General features: G+C 38.5%; 1 protein-coding gene across 3 annotated transcripts in view; it reads right to left on the bottom strand.

Annotated features, from left to right (window-relative positions):
* Positions 1–5,567: 5,567 nt before the first annotated feature.
* The window catches only part of EML5 (EMAP like 5), a 96,669-nt gene continuing 82,037 nt past the window's right edge, over positions 5,568–20,199 (bottom strand). For 2 of the 3 annotated variants that reach the window (XM_086894222.1, XM_086894224.1), the window contains exons 32-42: positions 19,205–19,378; positions 18,105–18,313; positions 16,033–16,190; positions 14,065–14,179; positions 13,388–13,576; positions 13,019–13,191; positions 11,725–11,887; positions 10,726–10,829; positions 8,902–9,055; positions 7,987–8,087; positions 5,568–7,676 (exon numbers count right to left, since the gene is read on the bottom strand). In XM_086894222.1, coding sequence (XP_086750348.1) covers positions 7,640–7,676; positions 7,987–8,087; positions 8,902–9,055; positions 10,726–10,829; positions 11,725–11,887; positions 13,019–13,191; positions 13,388–13,576; positions 14,065–14,179; positions 16,033–16,190; positions 18,105–18,313; positions 19,205–19,378 — 1,577 coding nt within the window. In that variant the 3' untranslated portion in view covers positions 5,568–7,639. The remainder of the gene's footprint in view (positions 7,677–7,986; positions 8,088–8,901; positions 9,056–10,725; positions 10,830–11,724; positions 11,888–13,018; positions 13,192–13,387; positions 13,577–14,064; positions 14,180–16,032; positions 16,191–18,104; positions 18,314–19,204; positions 19,379–20,199) is intronic. The other variant, XM_086894223.1, reaches the window with a different exon arrangement.

A 20,199-nucleotide genomic window follows, 5' to 3' on the forward strand; every position in this document is an offset into this window, starting at 1 on the left:
TGCAGAAATAGCTGCCACCATGAAGCTGTTTTCCATGTGAGATGAGGAGACAAGAATTTGTAAGGGCAGCAGAAGACCAGGACCATCTTCACTGCTGCATTTCCACTGCTGTGCTGGGCTGTAACCAACTGCACAGTGTTCAGTGTGAGAAAAGCTTTTCCTCTGCTATAAACAGTGAACAAACCAAGCTGCAAAGCTAGAAGTGCATTTTTTTAAAAAAGGAAATGGTTCTAATGCATTTACTTTGTTACATTTTCAAGTTATGATTTTAGGCTTGAGTGTATTCTAATATGGAATTTTACATTAAAAATACCTTAACTTGCTCCATAAATCAGTAATGCAGCTTTTCCATTACTTTATGCTGTATACCCATAGCTGAACTAAGAAGTAGAAATGAAGCTAATTACCAGATACTGCTCAAAAAAAAAATCAAGCTATTTTTCACCTGAAACCACAACACCAGGGTACATAGTAGCAAGAAAAGGAAAAAGAGACCAGAAGTGTATAAAGTACTACCCAACAGCACCAACATTTCACAGGAAAAGTACAGGAAACCATTTTTATTTCATGCAATGTTTGTCTGTGTTCATGCCTGGAGTTCCTTTAGAAAGGATATTTACTGGATTCCAAAAGAATACAGTGTAGCACATGTCCTGGGTGCCACTGGTGGTTGAAAAAACCGTGGTGTTATGGCAGTACCACTTCCAGCTCCATTGCATGGAAAGATCCTCCCCTTTCTCCCCCATCTCAAGAATTTGCAACTAAGTTAATAGAAAAATTATTTTCAGCAACAGAATGCTTGGGATTGGCTTTGCATTACATATGACCACAGTAACAGCAAAGCTGTGGTTAAAGTTTGCCCTCTCAAGCAGTACATTGGAAAAATAAACTTAATTGGTGGCTGGGAGGGGAGAGCTGGGATAGGGGTTTCTGTGGGAAGGAGGAAGAGTAGTAACAGCCAAAGCTAATGAAGGAATAATGGAGGGTATTACACGAACATGTCTTTGTTTTCCCTAAGGGCTTACAGTCCTGCAGAGGACTGAAACTAAAATACCCCTCCACTACAGCCCTTTTTCAGAACCCACCAAAGCGTTGCAATTGTTTGCTCTTTTGTCCCTATGCCCTTGTCTTCTGCCTCAGCCCCACTGAGAGCAGGTGAAGGCAGCACCACCTTTATGAGCTCTGCAGCACCACACACAATGGGACAGTGGCAATTATCCCTTCATCTTAGAAAACTGGTAAAGCACAGCTGGCCTTAATCCTCTGGTTAAAACACCCACTTTGTGAGGGCCACTTAGTAGTTAAATAGCTAGAGCTTGCTTTCCTTTGCAAACAGTGCAGTCACACAGATCTTCACATCACTGGAACAAACATGACAATACTTCAGGGGATATCATTAAAAAACAAAAAACATTTGGTGTTGGTTTCGGTTTCTTTCTGTTTTCCAATATGCTCTCACATGATATCTGTGCCCAAACTAAGTGACATATGTGGTGCTAAGGGCAAACTCACTTTGTAGGCTCTTGAAGGTATCCCACAAACAGCAACAGAAACTAAGGAAACACCTATTTTGGCTTATGGAAGAGAAATCCAAATGTCCCAAGCAATAAGAACATCCTGTCTCTCATGTCCCAAACTCAACTGCCCTCTAGCAGGTAGAGAAGGATCAGTCCAGCTATTCATGCACAAATTTTGTGTTTCTTACAGAGAGTTGCTACAAGTAAAAGTCCAGTTGTCTAACTAGCACCCATAATGAGTTTGGTTTGTTTTCTACATAAAGTTTACCATAATTATTTCCTTGTTAGTAATGGTTTACTATGGGACAAAATCAAGAACTTGGTACTGATTTATTTCTGCTCAGATGTATTTGTTTGGTCTTATTACATTCACCTGACTTCCTATGTATTTGAATGCCCATGGCATGGAACTGCTGAAAGAAAATTTGGCTCAAGTAGGATCTGAACCACCTTCTGCAGGTCACTCTTGCTATCACACCTCAAGTTAAATGTAATAGAGCCTGCAGCTTTCATGTCTGTCATCTTAAATGTTGTGAATGCCTGGGAAGAGAATCAAGAACTGCTGAATAGGAAAGAAACAAGACGCAGTAATTGCAACAGCTTGGTTAAGAAAAGTTTCCTGAAGTATAATATTTCTTTGGTTTATTATTTTCTGTTTGAAGAACATTTTCAGAAGAGGCCTATTAAAACAATCCACATTTGGTTTAGTTGGAAAGATAAGTAGCCTTTTAAAACACATCCTTAAACACTTGCCTGAGCTCTCAGTACAGCAGAGCACTTCTGTCTTTACAGCACTTTCTCTGTTCCACTGCAGCTGTGGGTAGCCTGCTGCTTGCTGCTGCACCTCAGCTCTAAACAAATGCCCTACAGCTATGGAAATGGAGACAGCAGTGAGTGGGAGTGGCTGCATCTTCCCAAAAGCAGGGCAACCAAAGTTGCCTGCAGCCTTTCCTCGAGCACTGTGCTGCTCTGCAGTCCTTACACTTCCCAAGCAGCCACTGAATGTTTCCCACTTGAAACAAGATGTTTGCCACTCACCACCACTCATGTCAGTTCTTTCATCTTTCCTTTGCTTATTTTTGAGTGTTCCTTTCTCTCCTTTCTTCTGCCTTTTCTCCATGTTTGTTTACTGGTTTCCTGTTACTGCTTCCTCTGCCCTATGCTCCTTAATTCCAAAAGGAAGAGGCAATTATGGAAATTAGAAGAATTGCCTGCTGTTATCATGCTAAGACCTTACACCTTTTGTTGTTTTGTTTTAAACAGATGGATGGAGAGGGAACACATGTTCCATGCTTTTTTTTCCCTCTTCCTTTCCAAAGAAGTAGTGAATGGGTTGGATTGCTGATCTCACAGTTAAAAAAAAAGCAGATCAAGGTATCAAGGGTTTGATTGGTTTGCTGATAGTAAATTGAGAAAAGGATGGTGTTTACCTGTTCTAGCATCAAAGACTGAGAAACCACCTAGTACTTCTCAGACATAAATTATTTTGGCAAGGAAATCTATTGTGACTTTTATGCATATTAGACACCTAAAACTATTCTATTTTTATTTCTAAAAGGAGGTACGCAGAGTTCAAGCCTGAAGTCAAAGTTAAGGGAAGAGCAAAAGCCAGGGCCAACAACATAAATGGGCTTGGTATCACCCAACAATGAGTGGTATAAAGAATGACAGCAGGCTTTGGCAAGCACATGGATCTGTCCACATGAGCAGAAATCAAATGCTGCTAACAATTTTAGAAAAACAGAGCAGATTGCAAGGAAGCAAAAAAAACCAAAAACAATTAGAACAAAACAGCACACAAATGCAATGCAACTAGGGGTGTTTACATCACTGATGTGGCAATTAATTTTGTGATTTGCAGTCTTACTTCCTTCTGCAGAGTCTATAGGATGCTCCACTTTGTCCAAGACATTGACAAGAAGACATCTGTCTATAGCTTATTTTAAAAGAATTTTTTAAAAAAACACTTTCAGGATTAAGGCTGGTCACATCTCTGACACTGATAATGAAACAGGGAACATGTCACCTTGCCTAATTAAATGCTGTATTTGAAGCCAAGATCCTTTGCTTGTGACACTCTTACACTCGCTCAGCCCATCCAGGCCGGGCTCTGGGCGGGATCCCGAGGCAGAGGAGGTGCAGCACGGCTGGCGCTTGGGCGCCTCAAGGGCCTGGGTCTCTTGGCAAATTGGCAGCTCAGACAGCAGGGCTGAGGTGGTTCAGGCAGCAGCAGAGGGAACTGGATCATAGTTTTAAACTAAGTCACTCCTGAATGCTATCCAAGTCCTGCTCTTCATACTGAAGTCCTTTGTGTTGGTCTTGTTTTAGACTGAGATGTCTCACCTGCAGGGGACCTGCTTTCTGATGGCACAATTCCAGGTCAGCATTCACCTGACTGGTAGAAAGTTCAGTTCTGCTGAAATGCATCTTGCTAACACTGAAATCCTGATACAGAGCAAAGCCAGGAGTTGCTCTGAATGTGCACTTTTCCTCAGCTGTCATCAAGTGATAAAACACCCTTAATTTTCTGAAGTCCTGTCCTTTAGTTTCACAGCATTTCTTGCTTTCCCTAGCAAAATAATAAGTCATATATACTGACTGCCTTCTTGAGATTAAAAAAAAAAAAAGAAAAAAAATCAAGACTAAATGATTCTACATGTTTGGCTAATTTGCTCTCTCTGGCCTAATTCCCAACTGTGTTCCTCAGTTCCTGCACTATGGCAACTTTCAGTTTTAAATATGTTTATTTTTTATATTTCCTTAATCCTACAAGCTGGATTTTCCTTATTCTCTTTTTTCTAAGTATGCTTATTAGCTTTCAAAGGCATATTTATTTTATTAAGTGAAGTGTTATTTTATTTGTACTCAGTTCTCTAGTTAATTTCTTTTATTAGCAAAAATATTGCTGACTAAAGATCCCAAAGATGTATGTTTGCTGTTAACAAAAAGATGAGCTACAGTAAAAAATCATCCACTATGAGTGATTAAATTATTCAAAGAACTTTTGCCTCCCCTTCCCTGGTGATGTATAACCCCAGAAGAGGTTTTCTCCAGCTTCAGGCAAAGCCCTCCTGCTCTCAGTTCTCTCTGATGCTTCCAGATGAAAGGCTGTCACTAGTCCCTCCACATTCCAGCTTCTTCCCTGACCTATCCTACAGGGTTCTGTCATCCTCTGACTTCTCTGTGGAGCTTCCAGCCTCGAGCTCCCACTGCCTATCAGTTCCCATCTACACATGCTTCAAGCATGGGTGGCAACAATTAGCAAGTTACTACAGTAGCATTTAATGTAAACAGCAAATGAGGCACAGTAGCAAGCACCATCACAGACAAAAAGACCAAAAACACCATAAAGCTGCCAGCTGGGACCATGCTGACAGCCAGCTCTTTACTTCAGCAGAGAATCACAGCTACATTATGCTCCAAACTGCAGCTGATTCTCTGCTCACTCTTCTCCTCAACATTTGTGATCATTCCCAGCTGGCTGCCCCCATTTTACCCAGCAAACCACAGAGCAGTTTCACCAGGGAAAACACTGGCTACCAATACAGGCTGCAAGAGGAGGAACAACGCTGTCAGTTTAAGCTTCCAGCTCCCATCCCAGCCCTTTACAGTAGCGGTGAGGTTTGGAAGAGAGTGCAGCAGCAGGGAGCCCTGGAGGCTGCAGCCCTCAGCCCTGTCCCTCCTGCCCCTCTTTTGCTCATCCTTCAGCCCTGGTGTGGCCTTTGGGATTCCTCAGGGGAAAAGCACCAATGGACAAATCATCAGTGGAGAGGCACAGCATTAATGAAGGGGATAGGAGGAGGGAGGAGAAGAGGATCAGTGACAGGGATTTGAGGAACAAACCCTCTTGATCCACATACCTCCTTCACTGGGTGAAGGCCTATGGAAGAGCTTGCACAGCCTAGGATTTTGTCGGGGAAACTCAGAGACAGAAAAATACGGACTTTAATCTGGCAGTCTGAGTAGGACAGACTATGAGTGAGCTCTTAACAGTCATCCATCTTGATCCAATGAAAGGCAACTTTAAAACAGAGGCAGGACAAATCTTACTTCAAGTCCAAAAGTCCTGCACAGATGTGTTTAATAAGGGATTCGAATCACAGCCATAAAAGAGCACACTGCAAACCATTTCTCTGGTAAAGAGAAGATATAAACACCAGAGACTAATTTTCATGTACAACAGACAGACAGGAAACAAGGCTATGAGACACATCAGGTCTAATCACAACTCTCATATGCAATTCCCCTAAATTCAAAAACATTACTGGCAAGATCTTCTCCCTGTACACTCACAACCAAATCCTCGGAGGTTTTACTCCAGTAGAATAGCAGCTGCATGACTGGCAAGACTTTGCTGAGAACCATCATTCTGAGAAACCTGATAACTGTCTAGCTCATCAACTTCTTTAAAATAAATATTTGTTATACTTCGATATATAAAATGTATTACCTAGGACAGTTGCATAACGAGTTTTGTATACCACAAAACAAGGAGAGAAGGAGAGCACAAAAGTTTGGCTCTGTAACTTTTCTCGTCCTTCTCTTCTACCTGCAAGCCCTCCCATTCCCTCTGTAAACAACACGCACACAAGATGATTACAAGAAGGGATGAGGTTTATTTATTTTTCATCTGGCATAAGAAAATGCAAGAGATGAAAAATATCAAAGCCTCTTGACTGACCGACACAAGTGCCACTGTCAAAGCAATGCTGGCTTACACAGAAAGAAATCTTTCTGTTCCCAGCAGAATGCCACAATGAGAGCAGTGCTGATAATTAGTGATTTTTGATCCCTGCTATATTGCATGCTATATTACAGCATTACTGTCTTTAATGCTTCTCTAGGACATGATTTAGACAAACAGCTGATGAAATCTTCCTCACTTGTACCCAAAGCACAGCTTTGTTCAGGATTTTATTATCACTGAAATGTTTTTCCAACTTAGAATCGCAGTTATGTTGCAGGATAGAATAAATGTTTGAGGTGACAGCAGGTCCATTCAAAGAAGCAGATGATTGGACATTTTTTACAATCAGAAGAGAAATCTGAATAGAGACATCTCCCAGCTAGTCCTGGCTCTATTAAAAAGTTCAAATGTATAAAATATAGTGCTTGGAAAGTTCTCTCTGAATCTCCCCTATGATGCTGAGAAAATAAAATCAATTCATATTGCTCTGAAATTCTATTTTTGCCACTGCTGACATCCCAAACTTTATCAACAAGAAGACTACAAAATCCTCACCCTGGTCCTCATTTCCAGCAGAGAGGCTCACAGTCAAGAGAGCCCAGTCAAGTAACACAGCAATAATCTCTCTTCCACTGAGAATACTTTTATTCACAAGGCAAAAATTGGAGTTAGACTTTTAAGTAGTGGGCAAGGCACTCGCAAAGTGAGCAAATCTATTTTTGCTCATAGAACTAATTTAATGTTTAAGTGCAACAAAAACACTAAATTAGCCATGAAGATCATGCATATCCAACGGCTTTCACCAGACATGACTGTGACCCAGGCCTCTAAATACAGAAATATTTCAGTCATAAGGAATCAACTCTATTATTTTCTGCTTCATCAGATATGATGTTTCCTTTTGACCAGCCATAGAAATATAATTTCCATTATAATAATTAAACATTTATTAAAATACTATCTATTTAAGACTTAATATATGGTCTCTCTCAGTAATAAAATATGGAATACTCTTTTTATCTATGCTATTTAGACCTCAAAACTTAAAGGAAAAACATTCATGCTGAAAATAGATCAATGCACAGCACTAGGTCAGAAATAGCATCCCTTGATTAAAACCCCAAGAACTTGCAGTGAAACTGTACATTGATTAACAATTCACTTTTTCCTTTCATCCACATACTTTGTTTTCAACATCTGGCAGTGAGTGGAATACAAACCCAGATTATCTGACACTGAAGCAAACCTAGCAGCCTCAGTGTGTTTGTGACAGTCCATCCTTCTGGCAGACTCCAGGTCTTTCAGAGACAGATTGCTCTGTGTCTTGGGTCGTTTCTTACGCATGCAGGGCACAGTAGAATGTCACATCGCAATCCTGGGTATTTCATGCCTGGTACTTCATGCAGTTTCCTCTTTGCAAGTCTCCATGTCTCTCTCAATGAGGCATATGCACACACTTCCAAACAAATAAGCTGTGTTTTCAAAAAAGATATTAAATATGAGCTATAGAAGACTACAAAGTTGTTAAAAGAAATGGCTAACACAGCCAAAATAAATTCCCATTGAAATTACGATGCTCTGGATATTCATGTGAATATTTTAACTTATTAAATATCAGCTGTTCACATTAACATTTGGGATATTATTTTATCACAAACATCTTTTTCTCTATGTACGAACAGGAAAGCAAGCACACACATAAAAAGCTTGAGCTTGACACTGCTATGGACTGTCCATGTCCAGTGGTGTGTAGATCCTGACAGCAATGACAAAGACACCTACCTGCAGTCGTCCCCTCCGGCACTGACCACGTATCTGTCTCCACTTGTGAATCGAATATTAGTTAAGTGGGCAGAGTGACCTAAAAATCGTTTGTGTTTTGCCTGAAAAAAAACCCAAACAACAGAATGAGAGAGTCTAAATATTCTGTAACCTCCTAAATCAAAAAAAGCGTGCATGTTTTTTTATCTGCCTTTTTATTGCATCACATATTTATAACGCCCAGAAGTTATATAGGTTATCAAATGTGAAAGATCTCTTGAAGGAGAACTACAATTGAGCTGCAGTGCAGATTAAATTGTCAGCCAGTAAGAGAGAACTTGCAAATTGGAAAGAATGCTCAAGCTAACACAATAATATTAAATACATCTTGTCACATGACTAGCTTCCAAGTTTTGTGTAAAATTCCTCACTCTGAAAACAAAACATTTTCATTGCAATTGTGTGAGCTGTTTACCCTGTACAGTCTCAAATCTTGAAAATTAACAGTGAAAATAAATTAAAAAAACATTTTAAATTAAAAGAATAAAAACCAGTAAAACAATTTAACAATGTTGATGAAAAACCTGTAAACTCTTCATCCATGAAGATACACAGATGAGACTAAAATCACCAGCTATCTCCCTCATCTGGCAAATGGATCAGAGAAATTACTAGGGGCTTTGAGATTTTCATTAGGCAGCCACTATGCTAAAGTAGACTGGCAGACAATATCAACACCTACAAGGGGTTATAGCAAGGGCTCTTGCACAAAATGGTAGGGGAAACTCTGATGTGAGACTACAGAGATAAGGAGCTATTAAAAAGCTACAGATTTAGAGAAGAAAATATTTCCACCATATGCCTTCTAGAGAAACAAGACAAGATCTTAATATCAACAATGCTTGTGGTTGTAACCATGCAAAAACATGTTCTTACAAATTTTTCAGGACATGGGAAGTCAAACAGTTTGACCATGCCAAAATCATCGCCTGTTACGAGATTGATTCCCGAGTGAGAGACACAAGCACAGTTCACATCAGCTTTTTCAGCATGCCTGGACCAGATTCCAATTACTTCATCCCCTAGAACACTGAAACAGAAGACCAAGAAATTATTTTGAAAAACACTGCAAAAACAAGAGTCAGGAAATAGGAAGCAGATCTCATATTCTAACTGCTTCTATAAAAATGCAATGTTTACATTTTATTCTCACACATGCACACCTGATATAGCTTTTATTCTGTAATTAATTTTTGAATCATTCCATAATTGCCCCTGAAACTGATTCAGTGATATAATTCCCAAAATAATGTGGCCCATGGCAATGTAAGAGTACCAGAGGTGAAATCAATAGTACTACTATTTTCTAGTGAGGCATTTGCAAAAAAAAAAAAAAGGAAAAAAAAGGAAAAAATTAATAAAGAAAGGACAATTAGAAATAGAACACCATGGCATAAGCCTGAGATGAATAAGCTTCAGCTTTTGGAAAATAAAAAAAATGTATCTTCTCTACTGCATATAATTATGTTCTGTTGCTTTTGTAGAGTTTTCATATCAATCGAAAGAAAAGTTTCTCTGAGTCCAATGAAGATTCTTAATTATAATCAGAGAGAGAAAAATTGCCCTGCCCTGAAAACATAATTATTTTAAGAGTCCAGAAAACTTTTGCAAAGCCTTGTAAAAGGGGCTTTTACTCAGCTCTAATTGCAAGGTATATGCATACTTCCAGGAAGGCAAAAAACCAAGAAGTTTATAATTTGTTACTAAGTCAATGATTTGGGAATTTTTCTGTGAATCTTTCCCCCCAATTCAGGGCACAGTACACTACATGCAAAAAGGCATGATTTACATCAGACATACTGAATTGAATCAGGAAAGACCAATTTCTTGGTTTTGTCTCAAAAAGGTGACAAAAATTGATTACCTAAACAAAAACCAGAAATCTATCAAAATGAGCCTTGCAGACCCCTCTAAAAGTGTATCATTTTAGTTTCATATTTTAGCAAATAGTCAGGGTTCTTATTGTTTAAACTGGTTCAAATGTGGAAAAACACATTTATTCTCAATTTTTGTCAGAGGGTGATAATTAGAGGACAATAATTAAAAGCAGGCAATGGAGACTGAAAAATCAGAAAGCACAGAAAATCAGATTTTCACAGAATAGAAAACAAATTATTTAACTGCAAAATAAAAATAAAATATGGCATTATATGTCATGTAATATCTTGCAATAAATAAACTTTGAGGTATATAAAAGTACATTTTTATGCCTTCTAATATGCAAATGTTAATAGCAACTTATGCAGATACCACTAGTGTGGTACTGTAAATAAACTTGAATTACCTTAGTCGTGTATTGTCTTGATCATGTGTTGATCTGTTTTAACTGACCCTGTACTCTCATCACTGTTCTGAAAAAAAACAGTGAACTATTCCAGATAATTTGCAGAGTGCAATGAAACAAATAATGAGGCTGATAGAGCTGTATCAAAGCACCCAGAGATAGCCAGTGAGCACCAGGACACATGTGAGGGATGGGTTTTTATCAGATTCCTTACAGCTCAAACAGCCCCTGTGTACAGAGGGAATCTGCTCTGTGCTGTCTTTTGTTGTGCTGCATTTAGGGGAGCTGCTGCCAGAGCATATGGGTGCGTTAAAAGAAAATACCTGACTGAAGGGATTAAATATGCTTTTAAATGGGAGTTGCTTCTCCTGGAAGTTGCAGGTGTTTTAAGAGGTGTAAATAGGTGAATCATTTACCTTGTCCAAGTAGCCCATGTTATCCTGTCAATCACAGCCTGGTCCACAAGCTGCTTTCCTGAAGGCACTTCGTACACTTGCCTTTTGTAAGACCCCGTAGAGACCTTTGAGGTGACCACAGAGAATACATTAACTTGTTTTAAAAGATGAAAGTATAATTCCAGAGGGCTTTGAAAGGCTTTTTTTGTGACAGTTACTTTTTACTCCATAAAGTAACAGCTATTAAGAAAACTTAGTAAGTTGAAAATTCTCAGAAATCTATACAATCATAAAGCAATAGTGAGAAAGCATAAGAAATCTTAACATTTTAATGTCTAATTAGTAAAAAATAACTGAATCAACTTACATTCTGCACATATGTCTTAGTGAGTGAATATATACAAATAAGGCAAAATAAATTCCTGTGCTTAAAATTGACACTAATGTGTTCCTCTTGGGCTGTAAATACTGATTTGATAATGAGATAAGCTTAATTCTCCTCTCAGATAAAAATAAAATATAGAAAGCATATCGTATTTACTTTATTTTTATTTTAAGAAATGTCTAAAGCCCTCCTATAGTTGGAAGTTTCAACACTATGATTTTGGTGCTGCTCCACAAAGTCTAGCACTAAAAAGACATGTAATGCCATCATGCTGATAAGAGATGAAGAATCCTTGGGCTCCCAGGCCCTGCAGAATGACAGACTCTACTCCCTCCTCTTTTAAGATAGCCCATCAGCATCAGAGGTAAAAAGGCAGGGAGACACATCACAGGAGGCTTGAAATATCTCACCTTTCTTTGTTTATTTTCTGCATTTGATCTCCAGGAAAACTATTCAAAGCTAAAGGCATCCACTTACAACAAAGGAGGTCTAATGACAGCAACACAATCCAACACTTAGTTACAAAATTTAGGAGTTGTCAAAGGAGAATACTGTCATGAATATGTTTTCCATTCAGTTGGACAATTAATTGGATTCATTAATTAAGCTGGAGTTGAACAATTAATGACTGATACCTGGAGATAAGAGCTATCAGCAGAGAAGTCCATCTGGATCACAAAACTTGGGATATCTTTGCAATAGCTGATTCGATTTAGTGTAGGACCCAAAGTCAGGTCATAAAAATCCACTGCATTCTCACTGGAACCAACTGCTAGGTACCGAGAATCTGGGCTAAACCTGAACAGATAAAAGGGTTTCATGAGCACAGGTTGGCACTTACAACAGATTGAAATATTTGAGAAGTACAGAAATTTCCATTTCAGGAATCTGCTATCCAGAACTGGAGGGAGGTATTTAGTCTGCTAAGCAAAGTAATTTTTGAAATTACTTTTTCAGAGAATGCATGTCTGGCAGAAGGTGGCAATAATTTTGATACAGGTTACAGATATAAGTGAACTGGGAATATGTCTTGAATAATTCTGTCCATTATCTGATTTCATGACCATCTCATGGTCTAACAATTTGTGACATCCCCCTGATGACACTGACTCCCTGATCCTATACTAACAAGGTTAAAAACTGGAAAACTGTGCTGTAACTGAAGAGAAGCCAGAACTCCTAAATGAAATGTACTCAATAAAAAGCAGTAAATGAAACCTGACATTTACCTAGTGTATCTTTTGCACACTGGTTTCTTTCTTCCAGTTTTGCATTACAGTCTGAAACTCAGTAGCTTCCTGAGCTGAACAAATCCCTCACAGCCACTTCTGTGTTACTAGAGAAGTTTATTTTATTCTCTCAGAAACATACCTTGGGACAGCTTCCAAATTCCAGCCGCCCCCTAAATCCTAGCAGAGCTCTCCTGAAAGGTCTCTCTTTGCTTATATTTCTCTCTCATTGCGCTTTGCTCTCCAAAACTTTCCTTGGCTGATTATGACCAGTTTATCTCGCAGGAGAAACAGTCCGTTCCTCCACTCAGGAAACGGAAGTAATATTTTCCTTCTAACTCCTTTCTAACAAACACAACCAACAGCAAACTGACAAGCTGGCATTTCCATTCTTTCCCAGCACACTCAGGTGTCGCTGGCAAACCCACCGAGGGCACTGCTGCCACCACCGTGTCACACAGTGCCACTCCCAGCGCCAGCCCCCGGCGGGCACCACCAGGTGCTCTGACCAATGCTCTCTCTCATCTTCATCTACCTCCTCTCTCACTCCTGGTACCACAAACGCCACAATTTACTCATTGGTTCCAGCTCTCTGAAATATCATTGCAATATTCCTCAGAACACAGAATTGTATTTTTAAAATACAAAATATTAGCGATTTCTAGCATACTACAATAGACCACAAATTATATTTTCTGACCTGATATCTTGAATTGCTGATCTTCTGTCCCTTTTTTTCCCCCAAATTTTTAAAGAGGTCACAAGCAGAATAATAAATTCTCCATTTTTCATGCCAATAGCTACCATATCACCTTCTGGGCTGTAACAAACTGTACGAGCTGCGTGTCCTAAGCTGACTTTGTTCAGCATCTTCTGTGAAGAAATAAAAACCCAGAACAGTAACTGTTACTATTTGTCCGTATTTTAAAAGCATCTTTTGCTAACATTTTGTTAACATGCTAATACCATCAGATGGATTATTTTCAGAATACAATAAAAAACAAGTTTCAAGTCTACAACACCATCACAAGTCTTTTTTTTTCCTAAACAAGTATTCTCCAACACCTACCTTTTCAGCAATATCCCAGAGTCTTACTGTGCCATCTTCTGCAGCAGAAAGGAAAAAGTCTCTGGATGGATGAGTTGCTAGGCCCCAGATGGGTCCATCCATATGACCATTAATTAGAATGTTACATGCAGCATTTTTCTCTCCAACTTCAATTATTTCAGCATTTCTTGTCCCAACAAGAATTTTCCCCTTGAACAACAGTGAAAGAATTAGCTCTGATAAAATACATTAGCCTCTCATGATGAACAGTAATTAAAACATCATCTAGAGCTATAGTTCTGTCCAGAAAGTTTGCTTAAGTCAAGTTATTAAATTATCAAAGAGAATTTATTTTTTTAACTCCTCTGACTTATTAAAGTACAAAGCTCTGTAGATATCAAGATGCTGGCTGAGTTACACTTGTCATTTGATATTTGATATCTGAAGTGAGAAAAGAAAATAGAAAAGAAATCCTTAATTAGTCTTTAATAAAAAGACATATGGAATATTATCCTAAGAAAGACTGAGACCTCACAAAGTAGATGTTTTTCTGCCACAACATCAGTCTAGACACTTAAAGCTTAGCCTTTAATTTAAAATACTAGCTATAAGAGAAAGCAGAACTGATTTATCTGATATTTAGAGAGATTAACCCACAAAGGATAGGCTTTATTTTACAGACCAGCAGCTTTGTTTACCTTGCCTCTGCAAACAGAGCGAACACAGTCTGTCATTTGTCCTGTCTCCAGCCTGAAGGCACGACATCGTTTCAGCTCCTGGTCCCAGAGCTTAACTGCTCCTCCTTCCTTTGAACTACGAAGACATCAGGAAAAATGAGTATAACAGCTGATGGATGGACGGATGGATGGATGAAAGAACTACAGTATTTAATGCACTGCACTGCAAATAAGGATTTTCGTATGCTTTAAATTGTAAAAGATTCAATTTGACTGAACAGTTGATGTTACCATGCTGAGCCTCACAGTGCAGCAAGACAAACTGATTCCAAGTCCTCACTGTTCTGCTTTACAGAAGAAGTTGAAAGATGGGTGCTGCTGAGCTTAGTCTGAATGAGTAGGTCTGAGGGAATTTGTGTAGTCAAAAGAACAGTTAAGCGTGCAAACCACAATCTTAATAATCAGGCAGAGATTTTCAAATTGTAGCTAAGAGAAACAGAAAAGGTATATATTTTACTTTGTGAAATAAATGACAGAAGAATTTCACCTTTGTGAAATGTCACTATTTTCACTGCTGTAAAATCAATTACATAGATACAGCAGAAAAATCACACAACTAATAGGTATTAATTATGAAAACACTAAGTATTTCCTTCCCACTTGCAAAAAAGCCTGATATTTCAGTACAGAACACATCAAAATAAAAAAAAAAAAAAATTCTAAAAAGAAGATAATGTCTATTGAAACAGTGGTAAATCTGGCATTTCTAGTTGAGTTGTGACATGTCTTATCTGGCTTCAATCTCCCCTAGCAGAAACAAAAATACAATATTCCATAATATCGAGCTGATTTTTTACAGCTTTGATTACTAAATTATCTTTAAAATAACTTCAGAATGTTTAATCACAATTACTGATTTGTAGTAATAGTAGTAGTAGTAGTAGTATTAAAAGAACTGTAATGAATTGATACTCCTTGCAATAGTATATTCTTTGTTTCCCACTAGCACTGTTTTGACATATGATTGATCATCATACTCAACAAGAAGATTTTACCAAAACAGGCTGGTGAACTGCAACTAAGGCAGAAAAAACATGCAGTCTTCCTAAATGAAAATTTTCTTTACATACTGTCAATACTTCATTTTCCCACAGGAGACAAATTCTGGGTTCTTACTGTTACTAATTACTATTTGTTTCAGGTAAAATACTAATTATTAAGTGCCTCTGAAGCTAAGTGGTAGAGAGAACATCCTCCAAATAAAATAAAAACAACATTTAGAAATAGCAGAAGGAAATATTTTAAACACAGAAGTTAGTTTTCAGCTGGGTCTGAAAAGATAAGGGGCTTGTGTCCTGCAAAATGGGGCACTATCATGTCATCAGATGGACTGTATTGCATCTGAAGCATTTTCTTATCATGAGGAAGGCACCAAAATTATCAAAATGCTGGAGGAGATATTTCGCTTCAAACCCCAGAAACAAGGAACCTTGCTGAACCTTAGATTTGAGAGAAGACAGCTTGACTCATAACAAAGTTCTTTCCTTTGAAAGAAGTTGTATATCATACTGCTATAAAATTTATCATTCATGTATTCAACCACAACTGTACAAATTACTTGGGTTAACAACTTTAGCACATCTTCAGTGAAAGAAGTAACGCACAAGAATTCGGTAGCCTTTTAGTGTTTAAAGCCAAATGGGTATTGGAGCTAGAAAATCTATAAGGCCCCTTCCAACCCTAAGCATTCAATGATTCTAAATTTTAGACTAAATGCTTTCTCTTATAATCAATGGGAAAAATAGCTGGTTGAAGCTCCTATGGGGCTACCTGCACTTTGGAGGTGGTGGCTGCTCTTAACACCTGTCAGGGATCTGAAAGGGACTATTCTTCTACCTTTAATGTTTCAACTAATGTTAGTGGGATGAATCCAAACCATTTTTCAGGAGTACATGTGCATGCAGAAAAAAAAGAAAAAACATGACTCACGGTCTTTCTTTGCCTCCTGTAACAATCAAACCATCTCTTAGTGTGGTATACATTGTGAAAACAGGTCCGTTGTGAGCTTTGGCCACAATTCGTATCAACACATGATCTTTCCAAACACAAACATCTCCACTGATAGTACCTGTAAATGTCAAGTTATTCTGAAAAGGGGAAAAATATACTCATCATCTGATTCTGAGTAAGGTAGAAAGATAAACATTCAGAAACAAACACCATTTGCATTTAGAGGTGAAATCGCTTTTATTTGCTGTTGCAGAAGAGGAAACTGTGGAAGAGACAATAAGGACCTCTAGGGACAAAATAATGAGCTACTATATTCCTTCTTGAAGTCTGAGAGATGCTTTCTTGTAGCTTGAAGAAAATTTCTTTTTGCAAGAAATAATATGACTTAAGCTTCAGTCATATGGTTATCTATGCTTTCAGCCTATCAGGTGTGCAACATGTGGCAAAAAAGTACTGACATTCTACACAATTAGGCAATTTGCACCCTCTTGCTGTATATATTATGCTTGCAGTAATTTTTGTGGTTAGGCAAAGATATTTACATGATTACAGTAACCTTTAGTTCAGGAAGAAAACAGGTTGACGTAACTTAGAATGAAAAGCTGCCTGTTCTCTACTTCTGCTTCCTGCTCTTGAAAGGTAATAAAAATAAATTTAATTACCTCTGAAATTAAAGGGCTTTTTATTAAGATTCCAACAGGAACTAGTTATTGAGCAAAACTGGTTTAGTAACTTAGATGAATCCTCAAACTCAGAATCACGTGTAGTGCTCTCATGTTTCAAGAGTATCAGTACACATGTGGCACAAACACTTTCTTTGATTGAAGTGGTTGATGCTCTACATCCTTTCTTTTTAAGGGTGCATGTGTGGGGCTCTAATAAAGTAAAAGAGGACTGGAAATGAAGTTGAGAGCAGAACCTCAGATCATACTCTTCAGCACAACTGTTGGGCTGTTTCCAACCTCTGTTTAGGGAGAGTTGAACCAGCTCCTTCTGAGACAAAATCAAGCAGAGCACTCCCAGAACTGCTGCCTACAGAAGTGTGGAGAACACACCAGGTTTGGTTTTATTTAGTTTGCACAGTTTTTCACAAAACCCCTGAAAGCTCTGCATCCTCAAACCTCATAGCAAACTTCAGGCCATGCAGCATACAGCCTGATTCTCACACTAAGAACTTGTCTCTTTGTAAGAAAGTTTACAGAGGTTTCCCAAATCCTTGACAAATGCCTGGGCTGCACATCAATAACAGTTATCATTTGGGAAATGTCTTGGTTTCCTGTAAGACCTTCATCTGAATCAGGCAGACACCACTGTGTAAAAGAGCTAGTGTAGCAAAAAAAGGAACCCATAGCCCACTTAGAGTTTCAAAAATCAAAATCGCTGTAAATTCAGTCTGAATCAAACAGGAAGGTGGGCAAACAGAACAGAAATGCAGGCAATCAAAGCAAAGGACCACTTCACAAAAGGTATCTGTGGCTTTCTGTCCAGCTGAAAATATGAGTACTGCCCAAGCAGAGCAACTCCAGACCCAGCAGCTCTGTGGAACTTAGCAAGATGGCCTGCACATGTCCAAAAACCCCCATAGCAAAACAAACCCCTAATGCAGTTGTCTAAGGATGTCCAACATTAATGAATTCTCCAGAACAACACTGTTCTCTGATCACTCATGAGCAGTAGCACGTACAGATTACAAAACAATCTTTATGCCCCCTGGTGGGCATAAATCAGACTCATTTCTACTCTTTGGTTACTGCAGTCTGGACTCAGTTTTGTTTTACCTGGATTAAATAACAGCAGTGTGTTGTCAGTTCAAAACATCCATATTTTTTTGTCCAGAAAAAATAAACACATAGTTTTGTCCTTTCTGTTCTAAAGAAAGCTGGTACTAGCTCTAACTAGCAGGTGAGTATTAGGAACACTAAACTGAGTTTAATAAAACAACTGATATACTCATCAGCAGGTTATAAAAGTCTCACTGAACTGAATAAAGGCAGAAGGGTAAAAAAAAGGTTGTTTTTATGCATTTTCAGGTGGTTTGTTGAAGTACATACCGCTCCAAAAGCTACAGAAAGCATCGTCTGCATGCGGGCATCTTCTATGGAGCTCAGCAGCCCTTTTTTACTGAGGAGAGCTCTTCCAGCCAGTGTCCAGAACCTCACATGTTTTACTCCCACAGAAACAAACTGTGTGTCTGAATCTGGCCTGAATTCTGCTACAAATATACGCTGGTTATGACCAGCTCGGCTGGCAATTTTGGCACCTGGCAGAAATAAAATGACATTTTGAATTTGCTGAGAAAAATACACATTTCTGGTTTAAAAATATTAAAATAATTTTGATCCATATGAAGATTCCTCATTTAGGCTCCTTAGCTGCCATTCTGAGTATGTATCAACCCTTAAGATGAATACAGAATATATTCTGACCACACACCCTTCATCTTACCTAAGATTGCATAAATACACATCTGACATTGCATCAGTCCCCACAGGATCTATCAGACAAGCTGCGAAAGATCACTTTTTATTAACTTAATAGCTGATTTTTAGAATTCTGAGAGTTATTAGTTTGTCAACAGCAATACCCAAAGAGAGAGGAAGCAAACCTCTAAGACTAGAGAATCACATCCATAATCTGGGCATGGCTTTGCCAGTCACAAAGGAGACAAGGACAAAAACTCAGATGTCTTTAGCCTAAATCAGGAATACAGATCAAAGCTGATCTGAAAACATGTAGCGTAGCTTAAGGCACCAACTATATACATACAGTTGTCCTGGCACCCCATTTCTGCACTTTGCAGCTTTTTGGAATAATTTTAGGAGTATGACAAACCTAGTTGGTAATCAGTCTTAAGAGTAGAATAAAATAATAATAACGATGACAGTTTGAAAAAACCCAAAACCTTACATTATTCTTTCTGGAAATCAGTGAACTATCTTGCTCTTTACACAATAGTTTCAACAGAGATTTATTTAGCAGTCACTAGAATGGATAAACATACCTATTTTAGATTTTGTTGTACAGAGCATAGAGTACATTTATTGTAATAATTTTTAATCAGCTGATGCTTTAATGTTACAATTGCTCTTGACTCAAGCCAACATATCTCTAACAATGCAAACACCTTCTACAAAACCAGTCTCTTTCCTACCTTCCTGCCACTTCCAAATGGTAATGGTATGTTCGGGATCCAGCCCTACGGACAGCAGCAGCTTGCCAGTGGCACTGAAACTGACTGAGCAAACACCCTTGGAATGGTAGCACCGCAGTACCGACAGCGTCTGCTTGTTCATTGCGTCCCACACATGAATAGAAGGAGCTGTAGCTACACAAATATAAAAGCATTCCGTTAATATTCATTTTGAAAATGTGTGATAGTTTCCTTCTTGAAGCGGTCAATACTTTTTAATACGCACTTCCCAAAAATTGCTGTGATCAGATGGGGGGAAAAAGGAAAGAAAAGAAAGGAAATTTTGGCCTCCCTTTGGAAACCAATTTATGACAAACAGAGTCATTAGGTAGCATGAACAAGCTGGCCTCATTACATTACCAAAGATGTTAACTTGTTGCTTAACTTGTTATGGGAATTGTGAAACACAACACAAGTTCTAAAAGCAAGCTGTCTTCTCATTTTTTCTTCTAGTAAAATGTAGAGCAGCATGCTAACTCAAAAACCCTCATTAATAAAGCCACTCATCAAAAGTGTAGCTTCTACATGGGGCTTTTGAACAATTGGTAGCTGCAGAGAAATCAGTTTACAGTGCAGGGCCAAAATCCCCTTTCTACAAAAAGGCCACCTGTCTGAAATGCTTGCCATCTTAGGAGAGCATCAGCCAAACTGTCAGCTTGCTTACCAATGTAGAACTGCAATATTCACTCTGCATTGTTTAGACTGCAAGCTCTCTGCAGTAAAAACTGTCTTTCCATGCTACTAATGTATGTGATTATCTCTACCGTGATGGCAGCTGGTTTTTTCCCAGATGCAATGCCTTCTCAAAAGATCTTGCAATCCAAATATATTTTACCATCTCTGAGCAGCATCTGTTCAGAAGAGTAAGATTTTCAAACTGCTTCACTCCTCATCTCTAATACGTTTAGCTGCAGAGTCTGAAGGTTACTGGTTCTTGTCATAGACCCAGATCCACA

This window comes from Cyanistes caeruleus, chromosome 6 (assembly GCF_971803275.1).
Source record: "Cyanistes caeruleus chromosome 6, bCyaCae1.hap1.1, whole genome shotgun sequence".
Classification (NCBI taxonomy): domain Eukaryota; kingdom Metazoa; phylum Chordata; class Aves; order Passeriformes; family Paridae; genus Cyanistes; species Cyanistes caeruleus.